The following is a 27,430-nucleotide window of genomic DNA, read 5'->3' as shown; positions in this document are numbered from 1 at the left end:
TAAAGTTGAACCGGCTTCACATACCTGCATGTTCACGGTATATTGGCCATGTTTTTATTTTTTTTTTTGCGTTTGTTTTCCCTTCAAATTTCTCGTGTTATAAACAGAAATGTGGTCCAGTCATTCCTCATTTTGGCTCTAAAATAGAAAGGTTTACTTGTAAAATGATTTATGTCTGGACACATCAGCATATTCATACATATAAAAATGTTTAGCTTGATACAACATGAGTAAACAGTAACTCCAAAGAATTGAACAAGATAAATATCGAAAGCCTACTTATGTACATGATCACTACACAGATAATGGTTGCCCCCTCAACTTGTGTCACATTCTGTTGGATAATCTACACAAAAAAAAATTCACTACAGCGCTTCAGTTATTAGTAACGTGGATAAACAATGTCGGAAGTATTTTTTGTTTTGCACAAAACTTTATCCCAGACAAATGTTGCGTGATGAAGTAAACAAAACAAACAAACAAAAAAAAAATCATTAAAATTTCAGAGTAACGGGAAAGGGGCCTGATAATTATGCCGTAAAACTGATAATTATATTTTACTTAGTGATGTTGTTTTCCGATATCAATCTGAAAGCCAGACGGAGAAATCATTTCGTATTTGGAGGCTTCCAGTGATGTAGTAGCGCCCCCCCCCCAAACAAGAGCGAATGCGAAGCGAATATTAAAATGAAGTGTTGCAGTCGGCTGTGTACAAGTGTAGGTACTTACAATGTCTCAAACATCTTTGAGAAAAAGCCTCCGCCACAATCACGCATCAGTATTTTTAGGACTATGCATTTGTTTTATAACGAGGGGAATTCAATATGTAAGGCAAAGTTTTGTGATGAATTTCTTTTTCTTTTCTTGTAGCAAAACGAAATGCTCCACGTGAGGGGAAAATTGTTCAAAGAGCGATTCCAGGTTACACCAACTCAACTCCATGTAGACACCAAACTAAAAGCCGACTACACTAGAAATGTCAATTATTCCAATTCCAGAGAAGACAAAGGAATGGATCCTGGATGAACTTCACAGTTTATCATACAAAGAATTGAAAGCAATTCTTTCCAATCTACCAAATGTGACAAATTCTAAACAATATACGGCTAAGTGTTGAATCATAAAAAAAAAAAATCTCTCCAAATGCACTCCCTCGAAAGCACACTCAAGCACAGACCAAAAACCTAAATGCAACTCTTCCACAATCAGACATACAACTAAAATATACATCAAAAGGCATGAAAGATACTCCAAAACGCATTCCAGTTAACAGTTAAAAGACCTAGTACCATTCAGAGCAGGGAGCAATGCCAAATGATCGAAAAGACTAAGTTAAGTGAGAGATCTGAACCATCTATCTGGGAAGCAGCACTGAAAATGATCAGCACCAGAAAATCTACTAAAGAGTCACGACATTTACAATTCCTCAAACCACTGGGAGCTTAGAAAAAACAACAAAACAAAACAAAAGGATCAGCCTTAAACGTATTCCAATCGGGTACCGGGTCACCGCGGTGTGTCAAATGTTATATCGTAGCATCCAGGTCACCTCCGTGCCTGTACGCAAGATGCCCACTAGGTAGTGCCATCGACCAAATAACTGGAGACCCTACAAGAAAAACCATCTTTGGTTAGAAAGACTGAAGCACTATTAGTGATAAAATACTGCCATCTACAGAGAGGGAGAAACACTGCTAATGAAGAGCCCATATGAACCGGCTCGACACCTTCAGCCACAATTGTTCCCTGCATGAAACCCAAACACCGACCTACAAATAATATTAAAAAAAAATACTGATTTTGTCGCTTCCGAATTACAATGTTCAGGTGCTCTTTTTCATTTGTTGTTTTGAACCTTACAGAGGAGGAGAGCAACCATTATCCCATGTTAAGTTCTACTTAGTGTCCATGTAAGATGCAAAAAACAAACAAAAAAACCAACAACAACAAACAAAAACAAAAAAAAACTTCTTCACAAACTACATTGAAGTAGGATTAACTGTCCAGTGTCTCTCCAGTGCCATTTTAGAACTACAAACATTTGGTAGGCCGAGTCAAAACGCAGGCATGCTCGCGGGCGGCCAGGGTCTTTGTGTTCACCGCTCCGAGTTGTTTGGAGATGAATGATGAACGACGCTTCTGTGCAGACACGCTGAATGTCAGTGACCCACGAAGGGATGCGGAAATATTCCCAGACCGGGCGGGGGCGTGGTGGTGGTGGTGGGGGGGTTGGAGCTGTGCAGGAGAGGCTCCCTCGTCGGGAGAGAGCGGCTTCTCGTGACAGGACTCCCCGGCTCTATTGTGCTCCTCATCCATCAATCAGCGACACGTCAATGTGGGACAAATCAATCATGTGCCTGTGTGGTAATTGTGATAAGTGTTGGAATCAGCGAGGGCTGAAGACACGACCGATCACAACACTGTACAGCAGATAAGATCCAAGAACGTGACATTGGCAAAAAAAAAAAATGTAAAGGTGATTTTTGGCATTATAAGGGCTCCTCATGCACGTTAAATGTTGTTTTCCAGAACAGTCTGCAGTATCCAGAGCTTCTGTCATTTTTGATATGAAAATACATGCAGATTGTTTTCATGTTAGTCTTTATATAAAGACGTACCTTTTATGGAAATGGTACGCTTTTATATGTATCTGACTGTATGGTGCTGGCGGGAGAGAAAACTTGTCATACTCGGGTTTAGTAATTTGAAAGAATGTGATTTGTGCATAACAATGTCACCGTTTTATTCACCCGAGTGTCGTACATCTTATGACCACGGCTTTTGAATCGTGGTTTACAAAAAGTAAATGCATCGTTGATCTTTTCAAGATTATTTTGGGGAGAATACGATGTCTTTATTTTTGATAGTGGCGGTGGAGACTGGGGGGACATAATGGCAGCGAGAGCAGGGGAATGACGTGCAGCTGTGGTCTGGGACAACCACTAACCCCTCGGCTATCGGGATATCTCGCCAATACAGCGTGTTGTGTTTGTTTTTCATACGATGTGGGATGTAACGTCAGCCCTATGTTGGGAGACGATGCAGACATTTGCTGTGATTAAAAAAAAAAAACAACCCAGATGATTTGATTAGGTCAAAGTATCAGAAAAGGTTTGTTCTGTTTTCTTTTCTCGTGTGGTGTGCTGTCAAGCGATTGGGACGTCGTGGCGTTATGCGAGTAATGGATGCGGAGGCTGATTCCATTTTCAATTCAACACTTTGTCGCACGGACAAACTAACTAGCACTGTTGGAAAGGTCAAGTCGTGCCGTTTCATTTGACACACGCTGAACCTCGCTGTGATGAACTCTTCTTGAGCAATTCAACCGAGACAGAATCATGTAAATTTGGGGACACACACACACACACACACACACGTCTGTCGGACTGTAAGGGTTGACTGTCATCTCTACAAAGTTGAATAAGAGAAGCGATGATGATTACCTGTGGAAGCTCAGTTGGAAATTTTCTGCGTGCTGGGGACTGGAAAATGTGGCAACTGCTTTCCTCTGCTGGGGCATCATTTTGAACATCTGCAGGAGAAAGAAATGGAAAAGGCAATTTGAATCCAACCGGCTACTTGACTCCTCCACAAGAGGGAGTGGGGGTGGTGAAAAGAAATGGAATAATTCATTCACACTTTCACTCTAGCCTACCTAATCACTACAACAGAGGGCGCTATGGGATCACACATACAAACATTTCATTACTGCTACTCTGGTAGATGAAGGGATAAAGTCATTCATTCAAATTCAAGTTTTTAGCTGGAGTTATGGATCTTAAAATATAAAAATGACATACACCTACATGTATCATTACTTGCGCGCAATTAGTGACTGAGAAGAATTGTGTTAGTCCTCCTACAAACTAGATACTTTAAAACATGTTAAGTCATAAACAGGTACAAAAATGCAATAACAAAACGCAGCTAATCAAGCTGTGATGGTTGCGGTGCGTACCTCTATGGGGCCGATGGACCTGAGAAGGTTCTTCAGCTGGAGGTCAGTTGTAGACGACGAGAGGCCCTCTATGGACACAGTGCAGCGTTCGCCGTCCGCACCGCTTTGGCTCTGTCTGGTGGCCATCGGACGACCCCGGCCCATTTGACCAACCCCTCTGGCTCGGCCCCGGCCCGACACGACGACCTGCACCGAAGGCAGGGGTGAGTTAAATTGCCCACACGAGGTAAAAGTTACGAGGAAACCGGCATAAATACAGACGGAACTCTTCCCTGCTCAACCAGGCGTGCATTCAGCCACACGGCGCCTCGGCAACAAAGGTACATTTAAAAAAAAAAAAAAAAACCGCGGTGTGTTTTTCTCTTGCACGTCTGAGACTTGTCAGGCTTTCACATGATTGACTCATCATAATTCTACATAGAGCGTCAACGTCAGAACATGGTGCATGTGGCAAGGCATATCTTCATATGAGCTTGTGAGTGAGAGGTATGCTTCCTCAGCTGAAGAGGAGGGAGAGACCCCAAAAAGAGAGAAGAGGAACAAGCGAGAATATGCGCGCGTGTGTGTGTGTGTGTGTGTGTGTGTGTGTGTGTGTGTGTGTGTGTGTGTGTGTGTGTGTGTGTGTGTGTGTGTGTGAGTTGGGGGCGGGGGAGCATAAAGGGAGAGGAGCCATGCAAGCGTTATGGTGGCTGCCTTACCCTGTCAGTGTCAGTGAGTATGGTAACTGTGACAGGAGCCTGGTGGTGACAGGCGTGCAGAGAGGCCAGGGGACCTGGTGTAGCCCCCCGTGTTACATTGTTTTCGGCTCGTCAATACTGCCGCACCTGGCATACTGTCCTGTCTTATTACAACGACTGCTCGATTGGTATGTCTACTGAATGCCCGGGTAGTGCCATCGGCACAGGACAATTTGCAGGGGACGTTTTGGCTTCTTTTAGCGCAGAGCTGCCATCGCGCACTCGGGCCGGACTAACAATAAGGACGTTTTAGGTGTGGTCGCTCATGTCCGCAGCACAGACGGAAACAACGGCAAACGTTTCACATACCCTGTTTTGCTGCGGGTTGCCCACGGCCCCTCGGCCAGCCTGCGGTGCTCCGCCTGGTCCCTGTTGCTGCTGTCCTGTCATGGTCACCTTCCTTTGGATCCCCTGGTTGAGCGGAGTTGCTGGCCAGGTTCCTTGTTGCGGCGCTGGGCTGCTGGTAGCCTCGGGCCCTATTCCGCTCTGGATGGAGATGATTGAGAACAACATTAATTTTGTATCGCCAAGAAAATTCCAGCCATTATCTTCATTTGCATCGCCAACCCACGCACACATTAAGCATTTGGGCAAAGTTTTTCGTGGACGACGGGGAGAGAGACGAAGCCACATCTACAGAGCAAACTGAAAATCTGACAGCATTCCTATCAGACAGACTGTGGGGAATAAAGATCAACCCAACAAGGTGATGGTCTCATTATCAAATAAAGTCACAGCTTCACTCTGTTGACACGCAGGGAGGAATTGAAGGTCGTCTCTTCTCCGACGCTGCAGAAAGATGTGACAGATCAATACAAGGGGAAGAAAAGAGGCGATATCTCTGACCTGTCCCCAGCTGAGAGTAAATGGATTAATCCCTCCTATAGAAATCACAGCTCCTGATTGCACCCATCAAATGCTAAGCTGCATTACACTGGAACGACAGCAGCTCGATGTGTACCCCATCCCCCTTTCACCACCCCCCTCCTCCACAGCTTTTGTGTCTCGTGCTGCTTTGTATTATGCCTGATGAAAATATAATTTCCCTCTTATCTGTGCGCCAAAGCCATACAAATCCAAATCCTAAAAAGTGGCAACTTTCTTACACAGGTATTATGTTAACTCCCCCCCCCCTTTAACCAAGAAAGATTAATTACAAGGGTCTTGGATTGGCATCTTTTGTTGCCACGCACCTGAGAGATGGATTGATGGAAGAAAAAAAACAAACAAAAAAAGCAACTGAGGGATGACAGCGAGGAAAAGAGAAAGTGAGAAAAAATAAGAGGGGAGATAACATTGTCACGCTCACGTTGATGACAGCAGAACAATGTGGAAGAGAGAGCATCTGGAGAATCTTCTTTTCACGGCAGCTATAGGCCTTAGCCGTTTCTTTCTGTTTCTATCTCTCTTTCTCCACTTCACATCCCACTCCGCTTTTTCCTCCAAGATGCGGTACATCAGATAGCTGCGCGCAGGTTTCCATTAACGCACTGACACCCAGTTATCTTCATCTGCAGCCAGCCTGCGATTTTGGCTCGGCGGCTTGATCCTCTGGGATGAAGTCGGAAAGCAGCTTATTTCAAATACTATCACATCCCACCAACACGTCTCATCAGTGACAAGTATGAATGTTTAACATGCATGCCTTTGTGGTTTTTCAATAAAGATTAATGTGCAATTAAGGCCACGGCAGTAACTTATCAAGGGAGTATAAAATAGCAAGCGGTGGTAATTCTGGACTTCATTGGCGTTACCGTCATTCTTATTTTTCCCTCTCCAAGGCCGTTATCTTTAAAAGAATACTCTTCTGTCCTGAAAAGAGGAAATCAACCTTTAAGAGCCGTGATGGAGTGTCTCCAACTCTACAGATAAATGTCATACTGCTTTCTTTAATGCCTCCAGCCTTTCTGTGTTCTCAAGGTAAAACGTACGTGAAGACATTGTGGCTTAAATACCAGTTCCCAAAGCTTAAGGGGGGGAAACTCTGAACAGATCAATTTTGCCAAAATGACACAGACATCACTGTGTCATTCCCATAGGTTAGATATCATCTAGATTACCAAATAGACAGCGAGGGCAATCAATGGCATTTCCTTTCAAAACCATGTAGTTTCCCATGTGGGTAAAATCGGCAGAACAGGTTGAAATAAATGTCAGACCAAAACACAAAAGAAGGTGTCACATAGAAATGAAATCGTACGCTCACCGCTGCTGAAAGTTTGACGACTCTGACTTTTTGCGGCACCGGCTGGCTTTCAAAACTAGAAGTCTTGGCCCGCTGCATCACAGTTCTTTTGGCTCCTGGTTTAGGTCCTTGAGTCTGAGCCAGGCCTGGGCTCACTGAAGGATCTACAGGTGCGTTCTTTAGGGGAATTTGAAAGGCCTGGATTGGTTCACCAGGTCTGCTTATGTTCTGCAGAGTACTGTTCCTTCGTTGCTGCTGCTGCGGCTGCAGATGATTTTGTTGGGGCTGCGTCCATTGTTGCTCTGGTCCAGGCCCGGCAGTCTGTTGCTGCAGGGTGCTGCTTTTGACCATCTGCAGGCGTGTCTTGACATTGGGACGTGGTGTCGGGGTCTGAGGAGCGCTGCTGGGAGGGATGGAGTTGCCTTGATTAGGATTCTTTAATGTGTGATTCAATGGTTGTTGTGTTCTCTGAGGAAACTGTCTCTGCTGCTGTGGCTGTGGTTGTGGCTGCTGTTGCTGTGGTGGTGGTGGTGGATGTTGTTGTACAGGGCGTGGTGGTTGTTGTACGGGGCGTGGTGGTTGTTGTACGGGGCGTGGTGGTTGTTGTACGGGGCGTGGTGGTTGCGGGATTGGCTGTGGAGGCTGAACCTGCGGAGGACTGGGGCCTTGGTTTGGTGTCTGAGCATTAAGTCTTTCCAGCAGCTCCTTCTTTCTGACACCTGCCTGCATCTGCCGCCGCATCTCCTTCCTCCTCAGGATCTCCTCTCTTAGACGTTTCTGCTCCTCAATCTTCAAACGGTACTGCCGCGTCTCCTCATCCTCATTAGGGTCCTGTGACACAAAATACAAGGTGACTGCCCGTCCCTACTTACTGTGGGGAGCTGTGAGCCTCTATGTCCTATTTGAATCCTATTGCTTGGCCTGACTTTCAAACGTAATCAAAGTGAAAACCCAAGAGAAAAAAAGCAATTGTATTGATCTGTTCTTTCCAATTGAATGAAGCTGATGTCATCAGAAATCTTGTCTTTTATTTTTTTTTTACGTTCGGAGCATCCAGTTTATTTCAGAGGAATATTTGAGAAAACATAAATCTACATAAAATGATTTGTGCAAATCCAAACAAACATAAATGCTGACCTGTGGTGTGGTGCTGCACTGTGTGCTCGGGATTTCCTTGCGAACCACCGTCCTGCCTCCTCCCCCGAACTGTGATTCCATCTTTGCAGCAACTTGGGCTCTTCCTCTGCCATCCCCAGACATCGGCTGAGCGTTCTGCCCGGGACGCATCCCCTGTGTTGTCCTGGCAACAGGCCTGATGTTGGCAGCGAGGGAGGCGGGGGTGGTGGCAGGGCGGGCGCTGTTCATGTTTGTGTTGCCAGGTGCTACAGGAAGCTCCCGTAGGTTGCTGTTGCGCTGCTGCGTTTGCTTGGAGACAGGTGTGTTCTGCAGAAGGGACAAAATGTAAACATTTCATGTCGTGTTTACCATCAGTCAGATGTTAATATACATTTATTTCAACATGTTTTTCTCCTGACAGGGTCTTGTATATTACAGAAAGATGCTGGCAGAATAATGTACAGGAATTAGAATAAATGCAGCACTAAAACAGAGGCCCTGTCTGTCATGCTAATCTCTTACCATTCTCTGCCTGGTGGACATGTTGCGCTGTTGTGGGTTCTGAGGGCGGGGAGTCATCTGCCTGGGGCTACCATGCTGTTGATGGAAAGGATTCTGTCCATGGTGCATCATCGGGCGAGGCTCATTGAGATTTAGCTGTTGCTGATGATGATGGGGTAACTCCTGCCTGTGGTGCTGCTGTTGCGGGTGCATAGGCTGATGAGATGACAGTGGGTCGTGATGTGGAAGCTGGGAAACAGGATGGCCGTGCATTAAGCCCTGAGACATCAAATAGCAAAATTTACATGTTAATTTTTCTTTCTTTCTTTCTTTTTAAACAAGACTACAGTTTCAGATTTATATCAGGTCATTTCTGCAAAATTTAACTGTGACTGGGGTCCTCTCGTATCCATATAGTAACACCACAATAGTGATTCAATCACTAGAGGGAGCTCTTGTCTATGTCTCTTGACCAAATGCAGAGGTGGCAAACAGACTGGAGTATTTTTCTTCAAGACTTTAGTAGCAGTGAAGATGATAACTAGTCAGATCAAATGACCATATTTAGCGAGCAAATCCAAGAAACAACGGGAGATGAACATGAAGACAGAAATCCACAGACATCTATAGGTTATAAAAATCACTTACTCTTAGTCGTACCTGCATCCCAAACTGAACTTGTGGAGGGGGAAAAAGGTTCCCCTGCTGGCCAAACTGCTGCCGAGGGCCCATGAAAGGCCTGGGCTGGTTGGGGGGGCCACCTTGTTGATTCAAGTTTACCATCCCCTGGTGACTTTGGTGGGGAGGGAGGTTGGGTCTTGGGGGTTCTCTCGGAAACAGTCCTAGTGGGCCCTGGTTGGGCTGGTTGAATGCTGGTCCTGGTGGGCCGAAGCCCATGGGGCCCTGCCCGGGCAGCTGCTGCTGCTGGTGGAGGTTGTTGCTGCTGTTCATCAGAGGGCTGGGGCCCGGGTGATCAAACATGTGCTGCCCTGGAAACCGTGTTGAATCCGTGCGCTCTGCACCCACACAAACAAATAACAACAACAGAACAGAGATGTCAGGTTTTTCCTTTTTTTTCTTTGAGAGCCAATTTCAATACCCCAGTTTTTTCCTCTCCAGATGTATAGTGTTATGGCATGGGAAACTAAAACAGACAACTCTATTAAGGTGAAAGGATAAACAACCAGGTGGGTTATTAATTCTGCATTAACATGAGTGAATGATAACTCAGAAACATGTATGTTTAATGCCGTTTCCAAGGTTCATTCAGATGTATATATATATATATGCATGCATTTAACATGAGTTCTGCTAATAGAGCAGCAGCAGAAAGCTAGCAGCGTACCCTGTAGGTATAGCGCCAGAGGTGATGATGAATAGGGTTAAATATGCTAAGAGAGCTTTGTAACCACCGTCAAGGCTGGATGTGAGACTCACCTCCCATAAAGAGTGGCTCTCTGTCCTGGGGGCCTTGAGGTGGCTGGTTCCTAAAGGGCTCCATGTGATGAGGGGGCCGCTGGGGTTGACCAAAATTACCAGGCATGTGCTGCTGGAAGTCTCCCGGTCCCTGGAAAAACACAAAACTCATGAATTATAGGCCATTCTGGGAACTCAATAATCACAAACAAATTAAACTAATGAAAAATGGGAATTTGTGGGGTACTGCGTCGGGCAGGGAGCGTTTGTAATTGAAGTGCCAGGGTCATTAAAAAGACACAGAATCTTGAGTTGTAAACATCAATATGCATGCCAATATTAGAGAAACCCTTCAGCGTGAATTTGTGAGCAAACCTGCATTAATGCTACTTGGGCTTTGTTGATAAACCTTCTAAAAGCCCATCTCTAACAAGGAAAGGGTATTTCAGGAGGGGATAAGTGCCCTCATCTTTGTTTCAACCACTTCGCATGTTCGACAGCTTTCTACTCATTGCATGCACGCTACTCCCAATCTATCTTCCAAGGAAAACTAGATAACAAGCATTTAATCCCTCCTTGGAATTCGAATCCCCCTCATAACCGTCTCTTTTATTCTTTTAAACATCCATCTCTGTTGAAAAATTAACCTGCTATTCAACACGTGGCACTTCCACAAATGGGCTGCTTGCCTCCTCCAAGCCTATTGTAAATTACTTAAGATGCTATCAAGGCTTAATCCATCTTTATTCCACTGCTGTGTGGAGGTATTTAGAGAAGAGAGGTGTTAGAAAGTCAGAAGGCCACAGTCCCAAAAACTTGCTTAACATAAAGTTAATCAAAGGGGCTTACAAAGACAGGGGATCACAATGGGGGCCACAATCATACCGCTCTAAAAGGTCGGACAGGCAGGTTCGCACAATGAGGACTCCGGTGTCCTTATAATACCTCTCAAATAATACCGCTCATCCTCACTTCTAATCCTCGATAAACACTCAGTGGGCTGCTCAATATGTAACTGATACTAGGATACCTCTTAGCTGTGAAGGGATAACACCGAGAAAAACATAATGGAGAAGGACCCAATGTCGAAGTATTTGATAAAGAATGGAAATTTGAGTTTAAAGAGATGTTTTGTTTCTGGGTTTCATGTTCACGTTCTAGCCGGTATCAATAAAGACAGATGGCCCAAATTCTTTTGTTTTCAAGATATTGTACACTATTGTTAAGAGATAAAAGGTAACGAGTAGAGATTACTACCAAATGTCACCAAGGGGGCATTTCGGTTAAAATATGCAACAAGAAATTAAACAATTAAAAAGGGGTTTTGACTACGAGAGTGTAACGCATACAGAAAACATTTTCAAATTGTGTGGTTGGTGGTAGAGCGGAAAAGAAATTGTCAAACGATTGTCAACAATTAGTCGATAAATGACAAATAGTCAAAATAAATGTTCATTTTTACTGTTTTTTTTCCTTCTATGATAATAGACCGAATATCTTTGGGTTTGGACTGTTGGTGAGACAAAATAAGGATTCTGAATTTCACGGTTGGTTCTGTCAAATTCCAAAAAGGTATGTTTCACTATTTGCCGATTAAGTTTTGGATCAATCATTTTATTGAGGATGGGCGACAGCCAATCAAAATAATCATTTATTGCAGCTATTTTGTGTTCAAAATCAATGTCTGAATGGAATAAATATTCCCAATAACGACTTTAATTGGCGTCGAGATTAATATTTCAAAACCAGTCTCCACCAGCAAAAATTTAATGCAGTAATACTAGAGGCTATGACCCCCATTTCTCTGGCCTTTTAACAATTAAATTTGATGGGATGATAATGTATGATAATCATGAGTAATCAGGTGCCCACTGATAAATGGAATGTTGCCGGGTGGTATGTCACCTGCATTTCAAATTGTGTCCTTGGCAACACCAGCCTAAATGCAATTGACAGCTGGGGAATCCAACACTATGCTGTTCATCAGCCTAGTTGTCTGCATAGACTTCCCAGCCCACCTTCTACTATCTGATACGAGCCAAAATAGCTCCTTGCTGCTGTGTTATCGATATCTAGCACGATCGCAGACCTCATGGGAAAGAAATTACATGATGGTGACACTGAAAGGTGTCTGAAAAGGCTGAAAAGGTAAATAAAAAGATATTTTTGGACAAAGATTGACCCGTGTGTAAAAGCCTGGCTCATTTGGCAGGAGGGTTGTAAAGCCACATGAATGCAATTGGATGCAGCTATTTTCCAAAGGCAAATTTGCATAAATCCATATAAAATGCACTTTCCAGGAAGATGTCAGTCAGCACCAGCGCCACCTGATGCCCAGGCATCATTAACTACAAAGATGGAGTAACCTGAGGTACTTTGGCAGACTTTCTAGCGAGCCAGTTCCCTCAGTACAGTAATTACTCTAAAGGCATTTCTGTCAACTCTTGGATGGATTCTTTGAGAGTGAAATAAAGGACCTTTACTAAAAGCAAATCACAGACTTAAGATTCTTTTATCTGACGTGAAATTCAACCTTCAGAATGTGGGGCGCAAAAAAGCAAGAGGCTCGACCCAACCCTATCAAACTACCAGCATGTTTCACTAATTCAGATACCGTTCAAAAACGGTCTCTGTGCCTTTGGGACACAAACTTGTGGAAAGTGAATTTTAACTGGCAGTATATCCTGGTTTCACAATTCCATTATGTGCCAAGCTGGGTAGTCTGAGCCCCGGCCCATCCGTGAAGAGCTGCTAAGTAAGTCCTGCCACTGCAGCCCCAACCTCCAAAACGCTCCTGCCTAAAGCCCCTATCACGCATTTCCAGTTGTGCAGCCAGACTTCCTATCAGTGTTTACAGATTTGCTTTAACCGTATTTGGCCAGGGCAGACAGCCTAATTGAAGTAATGATTTTGCGCTTGCAAAAAAGGGGCGCTAACTGTGTGAAGAGGGAGCGAAAGTGAGGCGAAAGGGAGGTAACATGAGCAGCTGCTACTCACAGGGAACCTCTGAGGACCCACAGCAGGTCTGGGCTGGCTCTGAGCAGGAGGCATCAAGGGCACTGCAATGAGAGAGAGAGAGAGAGAGAGAGAGAGAGAGAGAGAGAGAGAGAGAGGAGGGGAAGAGGGGGGAAGGGGAGAAAAAAGAAAATGAGAGGCAGTAGGCAGAGAGAGGGTGGTGATAGTAGAAAGGAAGGAGACCATTAGACATGATGCTGAAGGCTCTTAGTAAGGCATACTTGTTCAATTTAAGCTCAAAGTTGCCTCACATCTATACATAGCTGAGCACAAACCAAGGAGCTCAAAGAAATATTAAATACATGAGTAATATTGGCGAGATTCAACAAACCCTGAAACATTTGCTGTTCGACGACTTGGCACAATATAATTCAATAACCTGGATGTTTATGTTGCTGGCATTCTTTTAAATAATAAACTGAAACTAGACTGAATAGACTGAAACTGTACGTCAACATCGACAACTGGTATGCATTCAATTGGACGGGGACACACACACACACACACACACACACACACACACACACACACACACACACACACACACACAAATCCTTACCACAGGCAATCCCCGATCTTCCGGAGCACATCACTCTCACAGGAGCGAAACCTAAGCTACACACACTAACATGCTTTGCTAACAAAATTTGGGCCTGGACTGATAACCCATCTCGGGGAATGAAATGGTGACGCCGCCGGAAAAAAGAAAATGGGAGGAAAACCCATTACTCACAAAAGACAACTTTTCACCCGTCATTCAACCGGACAACAAAATGACATTCTAATCCAGACACCTTTCAACACAACGCGAGGAGAATTGCCAGCCACAACAGCATCAGGCACCTCAATAGAGGATTTTTCCGGTCTCTCCACAGCACAATTTGGGTTAAACTTATAATTTTCATACATACAGAACCGACAAGATAAATCTTTGATGAATCGTTTTGAAATATAAACATGTCCTTCATTTAAGCGTCTTCATGCTAACTGAACACTTGTGACAGTGGGGACTAACATCTGTGAAAAGCAAACTCTTTTTTATTTGAAACACACAGCTTATAGCTAATTGCTCAGCTTACATGCCTAAAATTTGTTACTTCAGACACAGCATTAAAAATCTGTGGATGGTTATTGAAACAAATGCATTTCAAAAAATATTTCAATTAGATAGTCAGTCATATAAAGGTAATTCGGTGATTCTAATGCATCCGTGTAGTACAATGCGTAAACTCATTAGTAGCAACGAGAAAACTTTTGCTTCTAAAATTATGTGCTTGGGAGATCTTTTTTTTAATTCAAAAAAGTTCCCACACGACAGATATGTCCCTTTTCTTGGTACAAGCACACATTTGTAGTCTGTCTCTGTCAATTGTATTCTTTACACGTGCTGTAAACTGAATTAAAGTGCAAAATTTATTTCAATACTAGTAATTGTGCAGCAGGTGAGTCCAGAAAAATGCTGGAAATGAGTGGACGATAAAAAAAAAAAAATAAAAAAAAAAGGCCAAACAAAAAGCACTTGGTTGATACTGGGTTAACCTACCTTGTACAGAGGATGACGTAGGCCCTCTGAAGTGGGGGTTAATGTGAATGTTTTTGGGCTGCGGAGGCTGCTGCTGATGATGCTGAGGGAAGTTGGGTGGCGGGGAGCTCATCATTCGTGGTGGTGGCTCCATATGGGGTCGCAGTTGCACGGAGCGATGAGCCATATGCGTGGGGATGAGGGGCTGAAGGGGCTGCTGGGCCAGCGGGCGCCCATGCTCTTGGAAGGGAGGAGGTCCTCTCGGACGCGAAGGGTGGTGCTGCTGGGACAGCAGTGGCTGCTGATGAGGCTGATGAGGCTGATGGGGAGGCGGCATTCGGGAGGGGGGCTGCTAATTGGGAAGAGATAGGGAAACGGAGAGGAGGGGAAACCAAAACAACCTGTCAAAACACATTTCTTTCGGGAAGGTTCTGAAATCACTGTTTGCTGCCATGTGAAGGAAGACACGACAGCAAGTCAATTCACCAGCAAGAGCGAGGACGGTATCCTGAAATGATTCAGCTCATGTCTCCTCTGAGATTAAGAGTACATGTTTTCTTTAGAATTTGTAGAGGTGACAAGAAACTGAAGGTAACCTGGGTGGAACAACAATGTAAACTTTTAAAGTGAGATACAGTTGTAAAGATGAAGAAAAAAAAACACACAAAAAAAAATAGCTGCAACAGCCGGGCTACCTGCTAACATAAGAATATCTCAACCATGCACCAAGTGATGAATGTTGAAACAATAATTATATTGTTGAGTGATGGTTCCTTAATAATTGGTCAATCTGTTTACCAAACAAACAAAAAAACAAGCAAACATGCCAGTGACCAAATTAGTGAAATGGTTAAATCAGACAACAGCAGTATGTGGTAAAAAAAAAAAAAAAGAAAAGAAAAGAAAAGCACACTCATTAAGAGCAGTCAGCAGAATGTTTGTGGCGTTGGCATGACATCCATGAGCCATTAAATTTTCATTTCCAGTGTTAATGTTTTGCTTTTGAATTTTACAGCCTATTATCATTAATTAATACAACCTAAAATAATGCAGTGCTGGAGTTAAATGTCATGCAGCCTTGAGAAGAATCACTTTAACTCTCTGGGGTGTCTCCCGCTGTGAACCCACTGGAAAAACACTAGGTTGATATTTTTGTTTGTTACCTGAGGCCTTGGGCTACAAGTTTAAACCAATCCAACACAACTAAATAGATTTTATTCATTCACAATGGATGAAATTTTGTTAAAGTCAAAGCCTTGTTTTACATTTTAAATATTATATATACCATGTGGCATTATAGCAGCATACGAAAGATCCATGTTGTGCTAAAAAAAAAAAAAAAAAAAACCCATCTCGTATCCTACAGTACTGAAAATATAACATTTCTTAAATAGTAAGAGAAACCAATCAATTACTATTCATGTTGAATACTTTTGTTGTTGTACAATTTTACGCAATGTAGCCTTGATAAAAATTGATTAAAGAAATTCAGGGATCAAATCCCAAAGAACATAAAAATATGCCATTACTAACAGTGATTACGGTAACTAGCTCAGATCTGAAATCCTTCCCCTGCGTTTCTGAAGATTATCATCACTAGTTTGTTTTTTTAGGCTACACGTTCAATGTGACTTTTTCCCCGAGACTTTCAAAAGCCTAGTATGAACTGATGATCCATGTATATCAAAGGATTAAATGCTTGAAGTGATATCTAATAATAAAAGCCCACAAGAAACTAAATCCTGGGCAAAGAACACATTTAATTTTGTATAAATGGACAACTGCCAAATATTTTGCAATAATCCATATATCGACACTGATATGAGGGAGCTGTGGGTTGTTGGTTTTTTGCCATGTGTAAACGACCATTGCTGTGGTGGTCTTAGATAGTGGAGTGAGCAGCAGCAAATAAAACGCGTCAAGTACAAAGACACCCAACCTTGTTATAACTGACGAATACAAGAAGGTACAAAGTTGAGCCACCTCAAATCATCTTATCCAGTGAAGCCCCTGTGCTCCCTTTAACTACTCTTTAAGAGAAGTGGCTCAGTGCAGAGTGATACAATATTCCATGTTGGTAAATAGATGATCCCTTTAAAGTTGCTCAGATGGATGATTTTACAATGGGTTACCTGTATGCACATGTTTCCCATCAGGGGGGGCCTCTGGTCATTCATTCTTCCTCTGTTTCCTCCTCTAAAATCGGACATTCCAAACCCAAGGAAACCTCCTCTTCCTCTGCCGCCTCGCCCTCCTCCTCCTCCACCACCGCATCCTCCTCCTCCTCTGCCTCGGCCTCCGTAACGGTTTTGTCTCTTCTGCCGTTCTTGTTCCTCAAAGGCCATCAAGTCTTGTTTGGCTTTCTCTGACAGTTCTGATGATATGATGAACAGAAAAAGTGAGAACTTGTACATTAACTGTCCGGAAAAACTTAGGATGAAATACAGGTTTAGGTAGGAATGTAAATTTGTCACAGCATAGAGGAGAGATTCAAAATTTGAAAACTCACTCCAGCTGTCAATGAATCGAAGATAAATTATGCCCCAACAGTAATAATTTGTACCTAGCGTTTCAGGGATGTTCCTTCTTTTACTGCCTGCATCTGCCAGCCGCACAACAGCGCCATCCTTTCTTTCAGATTTGAATCGTATGCGACCGGACTCTTCATCCTCCTCGTCTTCTTCTTCTGACTCCTCCTTTGGTTCTTCTTCAGGCTGAGCTTCCTTTTCAACCTGGAGATATTTTCAAAATGTTGAAAACAGAACTCGACCATCCTCACATTTCCTTCACCACTTTTACAACAGTCACCACTGTGTGAACATTTAGGTCAGTGGTAAGACACTCGACGTAATTGGGCTTAATGCGAAAAGTTAAAAGGTGGAGCATTTTCAAAATTTACCAATTAGGAGTGTCCTAAATGTCTAATGATTAACGCACATATATAAATGTGTTGTCCACTGATCAATTTGAGCCTAAGACCTGTGCTGAACATACCCATCTCTCCTTCCTTGCTCCCTCTCTACCTCTATTAGATTCTTACTAAAAACGCTGACCAAAATAACTAAACTAAATCCCACTAAGTCTATACCTCCTCTGCGTCGTAGACTTGAGGTCCCTCCATGGTTTCTTCTTCATCCTGCTGCTCTTCTCTCCCCACCTCCTCGGGGTTCTCCTCCTGTTGGACTCTATCTCCATCAATAGGCTCATCACCATAGGAGGTTTGGTACTCTTCATCCTTTGAAGATGATTTAAATAATACGTATTGATAAATTCAGAACAGCTCTCCGATAACGATCAGCACTAGCCAACTACATGTCAGCCATTGGTGGAACAATCTCTTTGTGTGTTTCTGTTGAAATACTTAAAACATTTATCAATGCAAGGCAATGTTGTTATAATGGAGGGACGAATGGGTGAAATAAATACAAGTGGGCTTCATGAGGATCTATTTTGCTATTTAGAACAGATCAAATTTGAGGTTTTACACACAAAAAAACACAAAGACCCTACAGAGCATGCACAATAAAATGTTATGGTGAAGATTTTGGGGAGGCATCAGGCGACCCCACCCCTTCCAAACCCAAATTACCATAACAGTGGGAGCAAGGCTTCATTACTATTCCTGACAGCATTTGAAATTCAATGAGATGTAAATGTTTGACATGATATACAGAAATGCAGGCGCAGATAAAAACACTCCTCCCCGCTTCAATGATGGTGAAAATATCATTGACTGACTCCTCACAAATCACTCCGTTATTGGCTGCGCTGTAAGTTCATGACTCTATGGCAAAGATGCAGACATTCAGGGACATGACAAATCACAACATTTCAGTTCAACCCGTGATGCAATCAGTTCATGAAATTATTCTCCAAACTCATCAAGCAAAGTGTGCCACATCGCTTCTACAGGAGTCGCGAGAAACCCCAACATCCTAGCTGCCTTACACCGTCCAACAAATACCATGCCTAAATGAGGTCAGACTGTAGGTCGCACAACGGTGTTTGGTGTTGTGCTCCATTAACCTGCCAACAGCTGCATCTATAAATGCGGAACAGAAAAAAAAATTCACTGAGCAAACCAGACGGATGGACAGGCTGCCCCAAGGGAACACAACAGCTTAATCCTTTAAACTGTTCCACATAATGCTCAATGAATACCTTGGTGAGCAAAATGTCAAGGCCAGGCAGTTTAGTGACCCTGTAAACATTTACTGCACATAATTCAAATACACATCCACACCTGCAGACATCTCCAAAAATCCAAAATCGGCAGCCACTTGTGCTAAGAAGGTCAACATCTTATCTTTGTTTGGAGAAAGGAGGTAGGCTAATATATCTCTGTCAGGTGCCAAACACAATCACACCGTGGTAAATGGACCGTAACAGACATTTGCACATGGATCTGGTCTTATCTTTGATCCTCTTAGCCCGAGCTAAGAGGAAGGGAAACGAATAAAAGGGAAACTCACATCAATCATTAGAAAACTGTATGGAGTGTCCTCAGGAAGGTCAATAATCTTTTCACCTGCGTGAGACTTTATCAGATCCAGTCTAAAGCCAGAGATAAAAGCCCCCCACATTAACCTCTGCCGATTGGCAGCACATCTCCCCGACACAAAGCAGCTTCTTACTCCTCCAAAGATACAGGGCCCAAGGTCACAATGGCACAGGGATTTGGAGGCGACAGCAGAGCATTACCTCATGCCAAACAAGCTGTCAACAAAACTTTGTCAGCAAGATGGAGAAATTAACTGGCAGGAAGTGATAATGAATCTAATCCTCCTCTGCCCCAAAACGCCAACCGACGTCTCCCTCTCCTGAATAGATTTTCAATCCTGACTGTCCCTATACCGAGACAAGAAAACTGACATTATCTCTTGGATACAATAGAGTTGGATAGCAAGGGGAGTGGAAGAGTGTGTGTTTGTGTGCGTGTGTGCGCGAGAGAGATTGTTTGTGCATGGGCTTTTACACGGGTAAGCAAATGTGAGAACTCACTTGAAATTCACCATCTATAGGCTCATTGATTTGGATGTCTAGCACTTCATCCTGATAGCCGTCGTCACCCTCAGCAAGCTCTCCAGAGTAATCTATTTGGTCTTCTGGCAACTCGATGTTGTCTTCCTGCCTGTATTCCTGTGCGTACTCGTCTTGCTGGTAGCCCTCCTCTACATCCCCTTCTTCGCCCAGGTTCACGACGTCATCTGTGTACTCTGCTTCCTGCAAGTTGTCCTGCTGGCCGTAGGATGTGGCCAAGCTGTACGTGGTATTAAGGTTGACCTCCTGACCACTGAAAACAAAACAAACAAACAAAATCTAACAGTTCAGAAAACAGACATGAAGTATAACAGAAATATAAGCAAAATCAGGTGCTGAACTGGAACGAAACAGAGAAGCTTAAAAATATAGTACTTGTGTAATTGTATTACCCCAAATTCATATCTTCATCATCACTTTGAAGAAGGTCATCGTTCAACTCTTCATCTGACACTTCTGAGGGATTCTGAAACAAAAACAAAGGAACATTATGGTGTGCAAAGTAAAAACACTGTGCTCTACTCTTCCTCAGTTGTGTGTGTGGGTGTGTGTGTATTTAGGGTGTGGGGGCAGGGGGCCACCTCCAACCCTAAAGGATGCTCTATTCCCATGTGGTGAAGGCAATCTGGGCAGGTCAACACACTGCTTTTTTGTCCACAGTACTTCCTCCAAGTTCACATCAACAATTCCCCCTGTGGAGGAGCCACCTGCTTCAAGTCCACTGTGCACGTCTTTCTTTCTATATGTTCTACCAACACCATCACGCAATGTTTTGGTTGTTGTTGTTTTGCCGCTGGCAAGCGGAAAAGCAACACAAACAAACCACATGCGGTTTGGTGCAAAGCATAAAAACTTAGTAAACAAAACGTGAGGTTTTTTTCTTTTTCTTACCTTTTTACCCGACAGCCAATCTTCCTCCAACAAATTCTCTTCCAATTCACTTTTACGGAGAAAAGAAAGTTAGAGACATGTTAGCACGGTCAGGTTATAGTGAAACTGTCTTTTTACAAATTGTTGTATGTGCCTTATATAATGCTGTCATTCTCCCTATTCTGAATAAATAATAAAATAGCTTTTTTTTTTTTTTTACTTACTCATAATTTAATAGTTCGATCACAATTTTTAAAATGCAATAATTATCTTATCCTGTAAAAAGTGTTTGTTTTCAATGTAGATCATCGTACGATATAAAAAAGTGCTTTCATTATATTCCAAGAAGTCTCAACCTGTAACAGTAATCAGAGAGATTAAAATAAAATATAAATGACTGCCGGGTCCTCCCGTGCAATATAAATAAAACATTTTGCCACAACCATATTTATGTAATTTGACTCTTAGAGCTGACGCCAAGCAGTTCATTCTTGGCTTCATCAGACAAGGTTTAAATCCTTTAAATGCTTCTTTTTTTTTTCAAACTCTAAGCAGGCTTTCATCTGTCTTTTACGGAGGAGAACCTTCTGCCTTAAAGCCCAGATTGGTGGAATGCTACAGTAATAGCTGTCTTTCTGGAAGTTTCGTCCATCTCCACACAGGGTCTCTGGAGCTCAGCCAGAATGACCATTGGGTCCTTGGTCACCTCACTTACAAAGACCATCCACACAAAATTGCTCAGGTTTGCTGGTCAGCCCGCTTGAGAAAGAGCCCTGGTTGTTCCAAAGTGCTTCCATTCAAGAATTATGAAGGCCACTGTGCACTTGGGAAAACTACATGAACCAAAAATCTGTTTGTCGTCTTCCGCAGATCTGTGTCTTGGCACAATCCCATCTCTGAGCTCTACAGACAGTTGCTTCAACCTTGTGGCTCGGTTTCTGCTCTGATACCTTATAAAGACAAATGCGAGGCTTTCCAGATCATATCCAATCAATTTAATTTACCACAGGCGTGCGACCGTCAAGGTGTAGAAACATCTCAAAGATAATCAATAGAAAATAAACAGCACCTGAGCTCAACTTTAAATTTCACAGCAAAGTGTCTGACTTATGACAATGTGATATTTCAGTTTTTCCTTTTTGATAAATGTGTAAAAATTCCTGAAATTCAGTTTTTACTCTGACATTATGGGGTGTTGAGTGGAGACGGGGTCAAAATTATTTTTACATTTTTGGTAGTAAGGTTGCTGCACAACAAAATATGAAAAACTGAAGGGGTTAGAATACTTTCTGAATGCACTGAAAACAAACCGAAGTGCATCGTCACGTCGCTTAAAATGAGCTTTTCTTAGCTGGTGTTTTCTGTACCTGTGATTTTCACAGGACAATGATGTTTACAGAATAACAGGACTTTATACTGACGGGACTTGATTTTGACAACCTCAGCAGGTTGTATACAGTACAGCGCTCTTCCTGCAAAGACAAGAGACCATGGTACAATGATTTACCTTTCAAGATCATCGTCTTCACCTCTCCTCCTACGTGACCGCTCAGCGCCGGGTTTGTCATATTCATCAAAGTCATAATCTGCAACAGAAAGGCAATTATGTTTACACATTCACCAAAGCGTTGACTATACTAATAATATGGATCTTTCTCTGGATTGCACAGTTGGGAATCTAAAAATAAAACTACAAGCACGTGCAACTAGAAGTCCCTTACACCAACAACTTGACATTTGTGCTGCAAATACACAAGTGCCATGGATGCCCATGTATACCAACACAATGGTACATAGCAGAGACAGGTAAACTCCTAAAAATGTTCTCATGCCTGCTTGCCAATATTTAAAAGCTGTTTATAGAAGAAACTGAAGTGGCCTGAGGTACAGTCGTAGTTTTACATGTTCATAATGCTGCCCTATCTGATAGTTATCAGATTTTAGTTGTTACGCCTCATCCTCAATCAGAAAACGCTATGTCAGCATCTGTAATGCTACCTCCTCCTTTTGTTTGATCCTCAATAGATACAGATTACAAAAAAACAAACGGGGGAATCACGTGCACAAGTTTTCTCAAACTTGCCTCTACATAACACTTGTTGCACTAGCTCTACCTGAGGGAACAAAGCTTCTGAGAGTAGACAGCAAAGGGCAATCTTTGACTTCCACAAGGTCACACATCATATCGGGATAAAAATAACCACCGAGGAACAACGAAACCACATCAGTGTTTTCTCTCAGGATAAAGTTGTCGCAGCGGAGATGAAACACGCGTGTGCGCGAATTGTGGGTTTGTCGCTTTCAAATTGCACCCTGCTGGGAGGCTTCTAGGTATCTGCCAGCAGCAGAAGTGCTCTTGATGTCTAAGTACAAACTATAGAGTACATTTGTGCAAGCACATAAGGTGTGCCAAGATTTAGGGAAATAAACTTTAATTAAAAGCATAATCTTTACAACAATTATTGAACAAAGAATACATGTTAACAACCACCATCTGTTACAGTCAGATCTGAAAGTTCAAACATGATTTGTTTGACTTAAATCTCCCATGGGGTGGTCATCCACTTCAATTTGGTGTACGCTAATGGCTAGCTAGCGGTCATCCATTCTCCCAGTCCTTTTTTCCTGAATCAACTCGCATCGATTCAAACATCAATGGACTCCGTTGGCTACATTGCAACACTTAGTTTGGAAAACCAAAGCTTTTGCATGATATTTAGAAATTTATACTCGGAAAAAAACTTGCACAGTGATGTGTAACCAAAATCACATCACATATCAGTGGTCTCATGTTGGGTATACTACAGCTTTTAGTTTGAAACACTGCACACGCATTCCCTTAAATGGTATTGTGTATAATAAAACACCATGTTTAAAACAATGAGAAAGTTGAATTATTTTTTTTTTTTTAAACGTAGGATGGATTGAGCCAACAAGCACTGTGCTCCATTCACTTCAACAAGATTGGCAGAGGCACAGTCACAGTGTGCTTTGCAATGACCTAACTGCAGCCAGCATGAGGACCTGGTGCAAGTATCTCCTTCCCAAATACACCAAATCAATACAGGTTATAAAAAAAAAATTTAAAATTTAAAAAAAAAATGCAAGCAATGCTGTAAAATGGTGAAACAACCACTGGAGAACATTTTAACAAAATACTGTCACAAGCAGATTGTCCAACTTTGTTCATCTAAAGACCCCCACTATAGTATCAGGGAGCCACGGCAACTCAGATGAGAGAAGGGCTCACACGAGTATGTACCAAACAATTGTTGCAGCCAGTGCACAATGCAAGTAGCCACCTACACTATGCTGAGAGTATAATAGTGTCAGTAAAACCTGAATGTACAATTCCAGGGCCCTGAAAAATATATATACATCAGCTCAAAAGAATTCAACCATCATTAATTCTATTTCATATAGCTGCACTTTTCTTATTCGACAGAATGTCTAACTTTAAGATGAGGTCCTGAATCTGAGCAACATCAAATCTAAAACTGCTGGTCTAATAATTCAGCCTCTGTGCTTGCAGCTCCAAGATCTCCTCGGGACATGGAACAAGGTTTGCCGAAGACAAACTTGTTGTATGGCTGGCAGTCCGCAGTATCCCCCAGTTTTGATCCAATCAGTTGCCTCACGAATAAGATAAGTAGTCGCAGGCTCATACATTTTTATGTACAAGATTTAGATTTAGTAGATGAAGTTTGGCATTCATGTCATGCAGGTGAATAACTGTTTTATTAAACATATGAACTTGGCCAGGTGAAAAGATACTGCATGATGTAAATTTTGGAAGGCAGGCAGGCAACTCTTGCCAAATTTGTTCTTGCTGGCAGAGAGAGCAATCAAATTAAAACTTAAGGTATTGACGCACCAGAGGCCTGACAAAATAAATGACATGAAAATGCAAAATGTTACCAGCGAATATTTTACATCAATACTTCTCATACCGGCAGCAATGCAAATTTGCAGCAGCTGTTCAAACAATGGTTCGATATAGATTCGCATCAGCTCATTCTTCAATTCAAATGTTAAAAATATCTCTTTAAAATCAGCACGGCTGGTGTGGAAGTATTAAGGTAACTGCTGTAGGTGGAAAACGTCAATACTAACATAAACATATGGTCCTTTTTTGTTTTTAAACAGATAGATCTTTTAACATGATGTATCATAGTGCATGGCAGTTAGTCATGATACAGGCAACTGGTCAAACAGGCAGTCAATCTGGGAAGAAAAAAAATGCATTGGAATATTTGGGGTTCAGACTTGATGATTCAGGTGAAACCAACACAGACAAAGATATGTGCTCTGTCTGCTCCATCAAAGTTGTGGGGGATGTCTGTAAACCCTCTGCCAGTGAGTTTTAAGTGCAGCATCTGAATATTTTCCACAGAGGATACTGGGGATGTCACAATTTCTAACATGCATAATATGACAGGTTAATGCCTTTGCTCGTGGTACAAAAGCGCAGAAAAAAAAAATCTATCTCCATCCAAAAAAAACATTAAATGTCGCTTTTACGCTGTACAATATGTGAAAGTACTCATTAGAAACACAACAGTTCCAACAAATATATTGACATGTCAATTAATTGCATTTAAAAATAAAAAAAATCCTTAATGGGCTACAGCTAATTGGTGAAATGTAAACTTATGTTTAGTGAAACGTGTTTCCATTTATGACTGGTATTAGCACTTTTGTCAATTTACAATAACTTTATAGAATAAAAAGAAATAATTGTTTGATAATAAAAGTCCAAAATACGCCATTTGGCCACCTATGAGAGGAAGAGGCCAAAAGGTCCAAGCCTGGAAAGACTACCAGTCCAAAAGCCACATCCAGATTGAATGTGGTCCCTTCTGGTGATCTAATACGTGTGCACAGGCCCGGGTGCATGCATTTGTACATTTGTATACACAATAACTCTGAATATTTCCTCTGCAAATCAAACCAACACGGAATAAACACACTGCGTAAACTGCGTCACACGCGAGTTCAGCACCAACCCTGGCGACAAAACCAGGAAATAATAATACATTAATAAATTTTAAAAAACATTGCATAACTTAGGTTAGGTGTGTTGAAGTGGTCAACAAACACATTTGGCATTAACCCAAATCATTTGCATGTTCTTTGTAAACGACTGCCTTGTGCTATCAAAGTTAGCCTCTAGCGTTACCAGGCTAGAAGCTACATGCGAGGACAAATGCTTCGACGTCAATCAATGTCACACGCACATTAAAGCGGTCTTAAAATAGTAAAAGAGTGACGTTATTTGGAAAAAGCGGACGTCTGCGTTAGTCTCCTCGAGAATGAAGCGCTTTTTTATTTCTTTTTTTTTTTACCAGTTTAATAGTTAGCTTACGTGCTAACGCGGGTGCTAACAAGCACAAGTCGGGTATTTTGTTCAAAAAAAACAAAATGAACCATCGACTTTGCCCTTCGCTCAGGTTGGAGGTCATTTCACGCACATTTGTTTGGGTTTTTTTCCCCCATTTAGTGCCTATATGCCGGTCACTGTCGTGACGCGTGGTGCTCCCTTGAGCTAATTTTGCTAACGGTAGCTAAAGGCCTACATCCTGTGTTTCCAGCCGCTAGCCGCGTTAGCTCCGCGGCTAACTCAACTTAGCATCGTCGACCCGAAAGAAAACCCGCTGACGTTTACTCACCCTGCGCGTTCGCCGACATGGTGCAAAGGGCCTCGTCCCGCTTTAAAGTCCGACTACAAAACCGCAGAGAGCATTTAATCGTCAGTATTTCGCCATTATGACGGTGATAGACGGGAGACTAATAGCGGGAACTGCTGCTTCTATGCGGCAGTGATTGCTAACCGCGACCGGAGTACAAAACATGGCGGCGGTCCGCTTTGCAGCAATGATGCATTGTGGGTAGGGTGGGGGAAACCTGGGGAAACCCTGGACCGGTTTTGCTGCCTGACACGCCAGGTAAATAAACACTGGCTGATCATGAGGAGTCTGGAGGAAAAAAAATAATTTGCTGCACAACTGGGAAAGTGCAGTTAATGCACTATTACTTCCTACCGCATTAACAGGCTTGACTGATCAAGCTCCTGATGTGGGATATATATACTTATAGGCTATTTTACTTGGCACTTCCATTATAAGTTTAGAAATTATAATAGACTTGCAAGTAAGCTATGGATATATATCAAAAGATTTTTTTTTTTTTTTCAACCTCCGGGCTGAATTAGAACCTCAGTATTATACTAACCATAAATTAAAAAGGTATGACCTGTACTAATATGGCCATTAGTAGAACAGGACAGAAACTGCATTGCCATTAATCTATTAGCCGCATTTTCATCTGCATGTGTACCCACAAAGACAAAATATTGTTATACTCTCATGGACTTTCCCTGTTCTTTCCATAGTTTCTGCTTCCTTCTCCTGCAGCTTTAAATATTCAATTTATAAATAAAAGAAATTCTTAACATTTAAGAAAGAACACACTTTATCTTTTTTAAGCTTGCCCTCAAGCGTCTTTGCTATTTTTTTCAAGGTTTTAAATGGTCGATTTAAAGCGCCTGCGTTAAGAAAATGCCTGACTTTGCTCCACTTTGACAAAAACTGTATTGAAACAAAACTGCAATTTATGATACATAATCTTTAGGGGGGGGAGGCGGTAAGGTTGTTATAATGCAAATTGGTATTATGTTCATCCTGTTATACAGTAAATACATGACTTATGCTATTCTCATAATCCTGAGCACTTTTATTACAACTTCACCTTTCAAACAAAAAGTACTATCTCTTTTTAATTTTTTCCTTTTCCAACCCTCTGATTACTTTACACCTCAAAGGAGGAGTATACAAGTACAGGTTATAAGAGGATAACACTAACAACAAAACCCTGTTATATTTTCATGTAAATCTGGAAATAATTTAAAGGTTTAAGGATTTATATATTTAAAATGAAGAAGAAATATTTAACATTCTGCACTATTTCTTGGTTGAACAATCAAATGCAAGAACATTTGTGGCATTGATTATTTTAACTCCTATGCTCAAAAGTTAAGATTTCCTCGAGTTTTAGCCTTCCAATAAATCAGC

The 27,430-nt window shown here is 42.2% G+C and overlaps 1 protein-coding gene across 7 annotated transcripts; it reads right to left on the bottom strand.

Annotated features, from left to right (window-relative positions):
• On the bottom strand, positions 1-26,209 carry rbm33a (RNA binding motif protein 33a). 7 transcript variants are annotated; one of them, XM_069696274.1, is made up of 19 exons: positions 26,030-26,209; positions 21,868-21,946; positions 20,382-20,430; positions 19,883-19,956; positions 19,452-19,743; positions 17,539-17,685; positions 17,014-17,182; positions 16,583-16,824; positions 14,472-14,802; positions 12,911-12,972; positions 9,935-10,064; positions 9,146-9,513; positions 8,519-8,776; positions 8,018-8,323; positions 6,902-7,711; positions 5,005-5,181; positions 3,959-4,144; positions 3,444-3,532; positions 1-2,357 (listed from the first exon to the last, which is right to left on the bottom strand). In XM_069696274.1, exons 1-19 carry the CDS (start codon positions 26,046-26,048, stop codon positions 2,309-2,311), a joined length of 3,837 nt encoding a protein of 1,278 aa, XP_069552375.1. In that variant the 5' UTR covers positions 26,049-26,209; the 3' UTR covers positions 1-2,308. The 7 variants fall into 7 exon arrangements, with proteins under 7 accessions (XP_069552375.1, XP_069552378.1, XP_069552377.1 ...); XM_069696277.1 differs by having other exon boundaries at positions 8,519-8,746; XM_069696276.1 differs by having other exon boundaries at positions 9,158-9,513.
• Positions 26,210-27,430: the final 1,221 nt, after the last annotated feature.

The sequence above is a fragment of the Brachyistius frenatus genome, unplaced genomic scaffold (genome assembly GCF_029030835.1).
Source record: "Brachyistius frenatus isolate BFR_SWC_R1_liver_20210118 unplaced genomic scaffold, ASM2903083v1 Contig_21, whole genome shotgun sequence".
NCBI classification, from domain to species: domain Eukaryota; kingdom Metazoa; phylum Chordata; class Actinopteri; family Embiotocidae; genus Brachyistius; species Brachyistius frenatus.
This window is presented reverse-complemented; position numbering and strand designations above follow the sequence as displayed.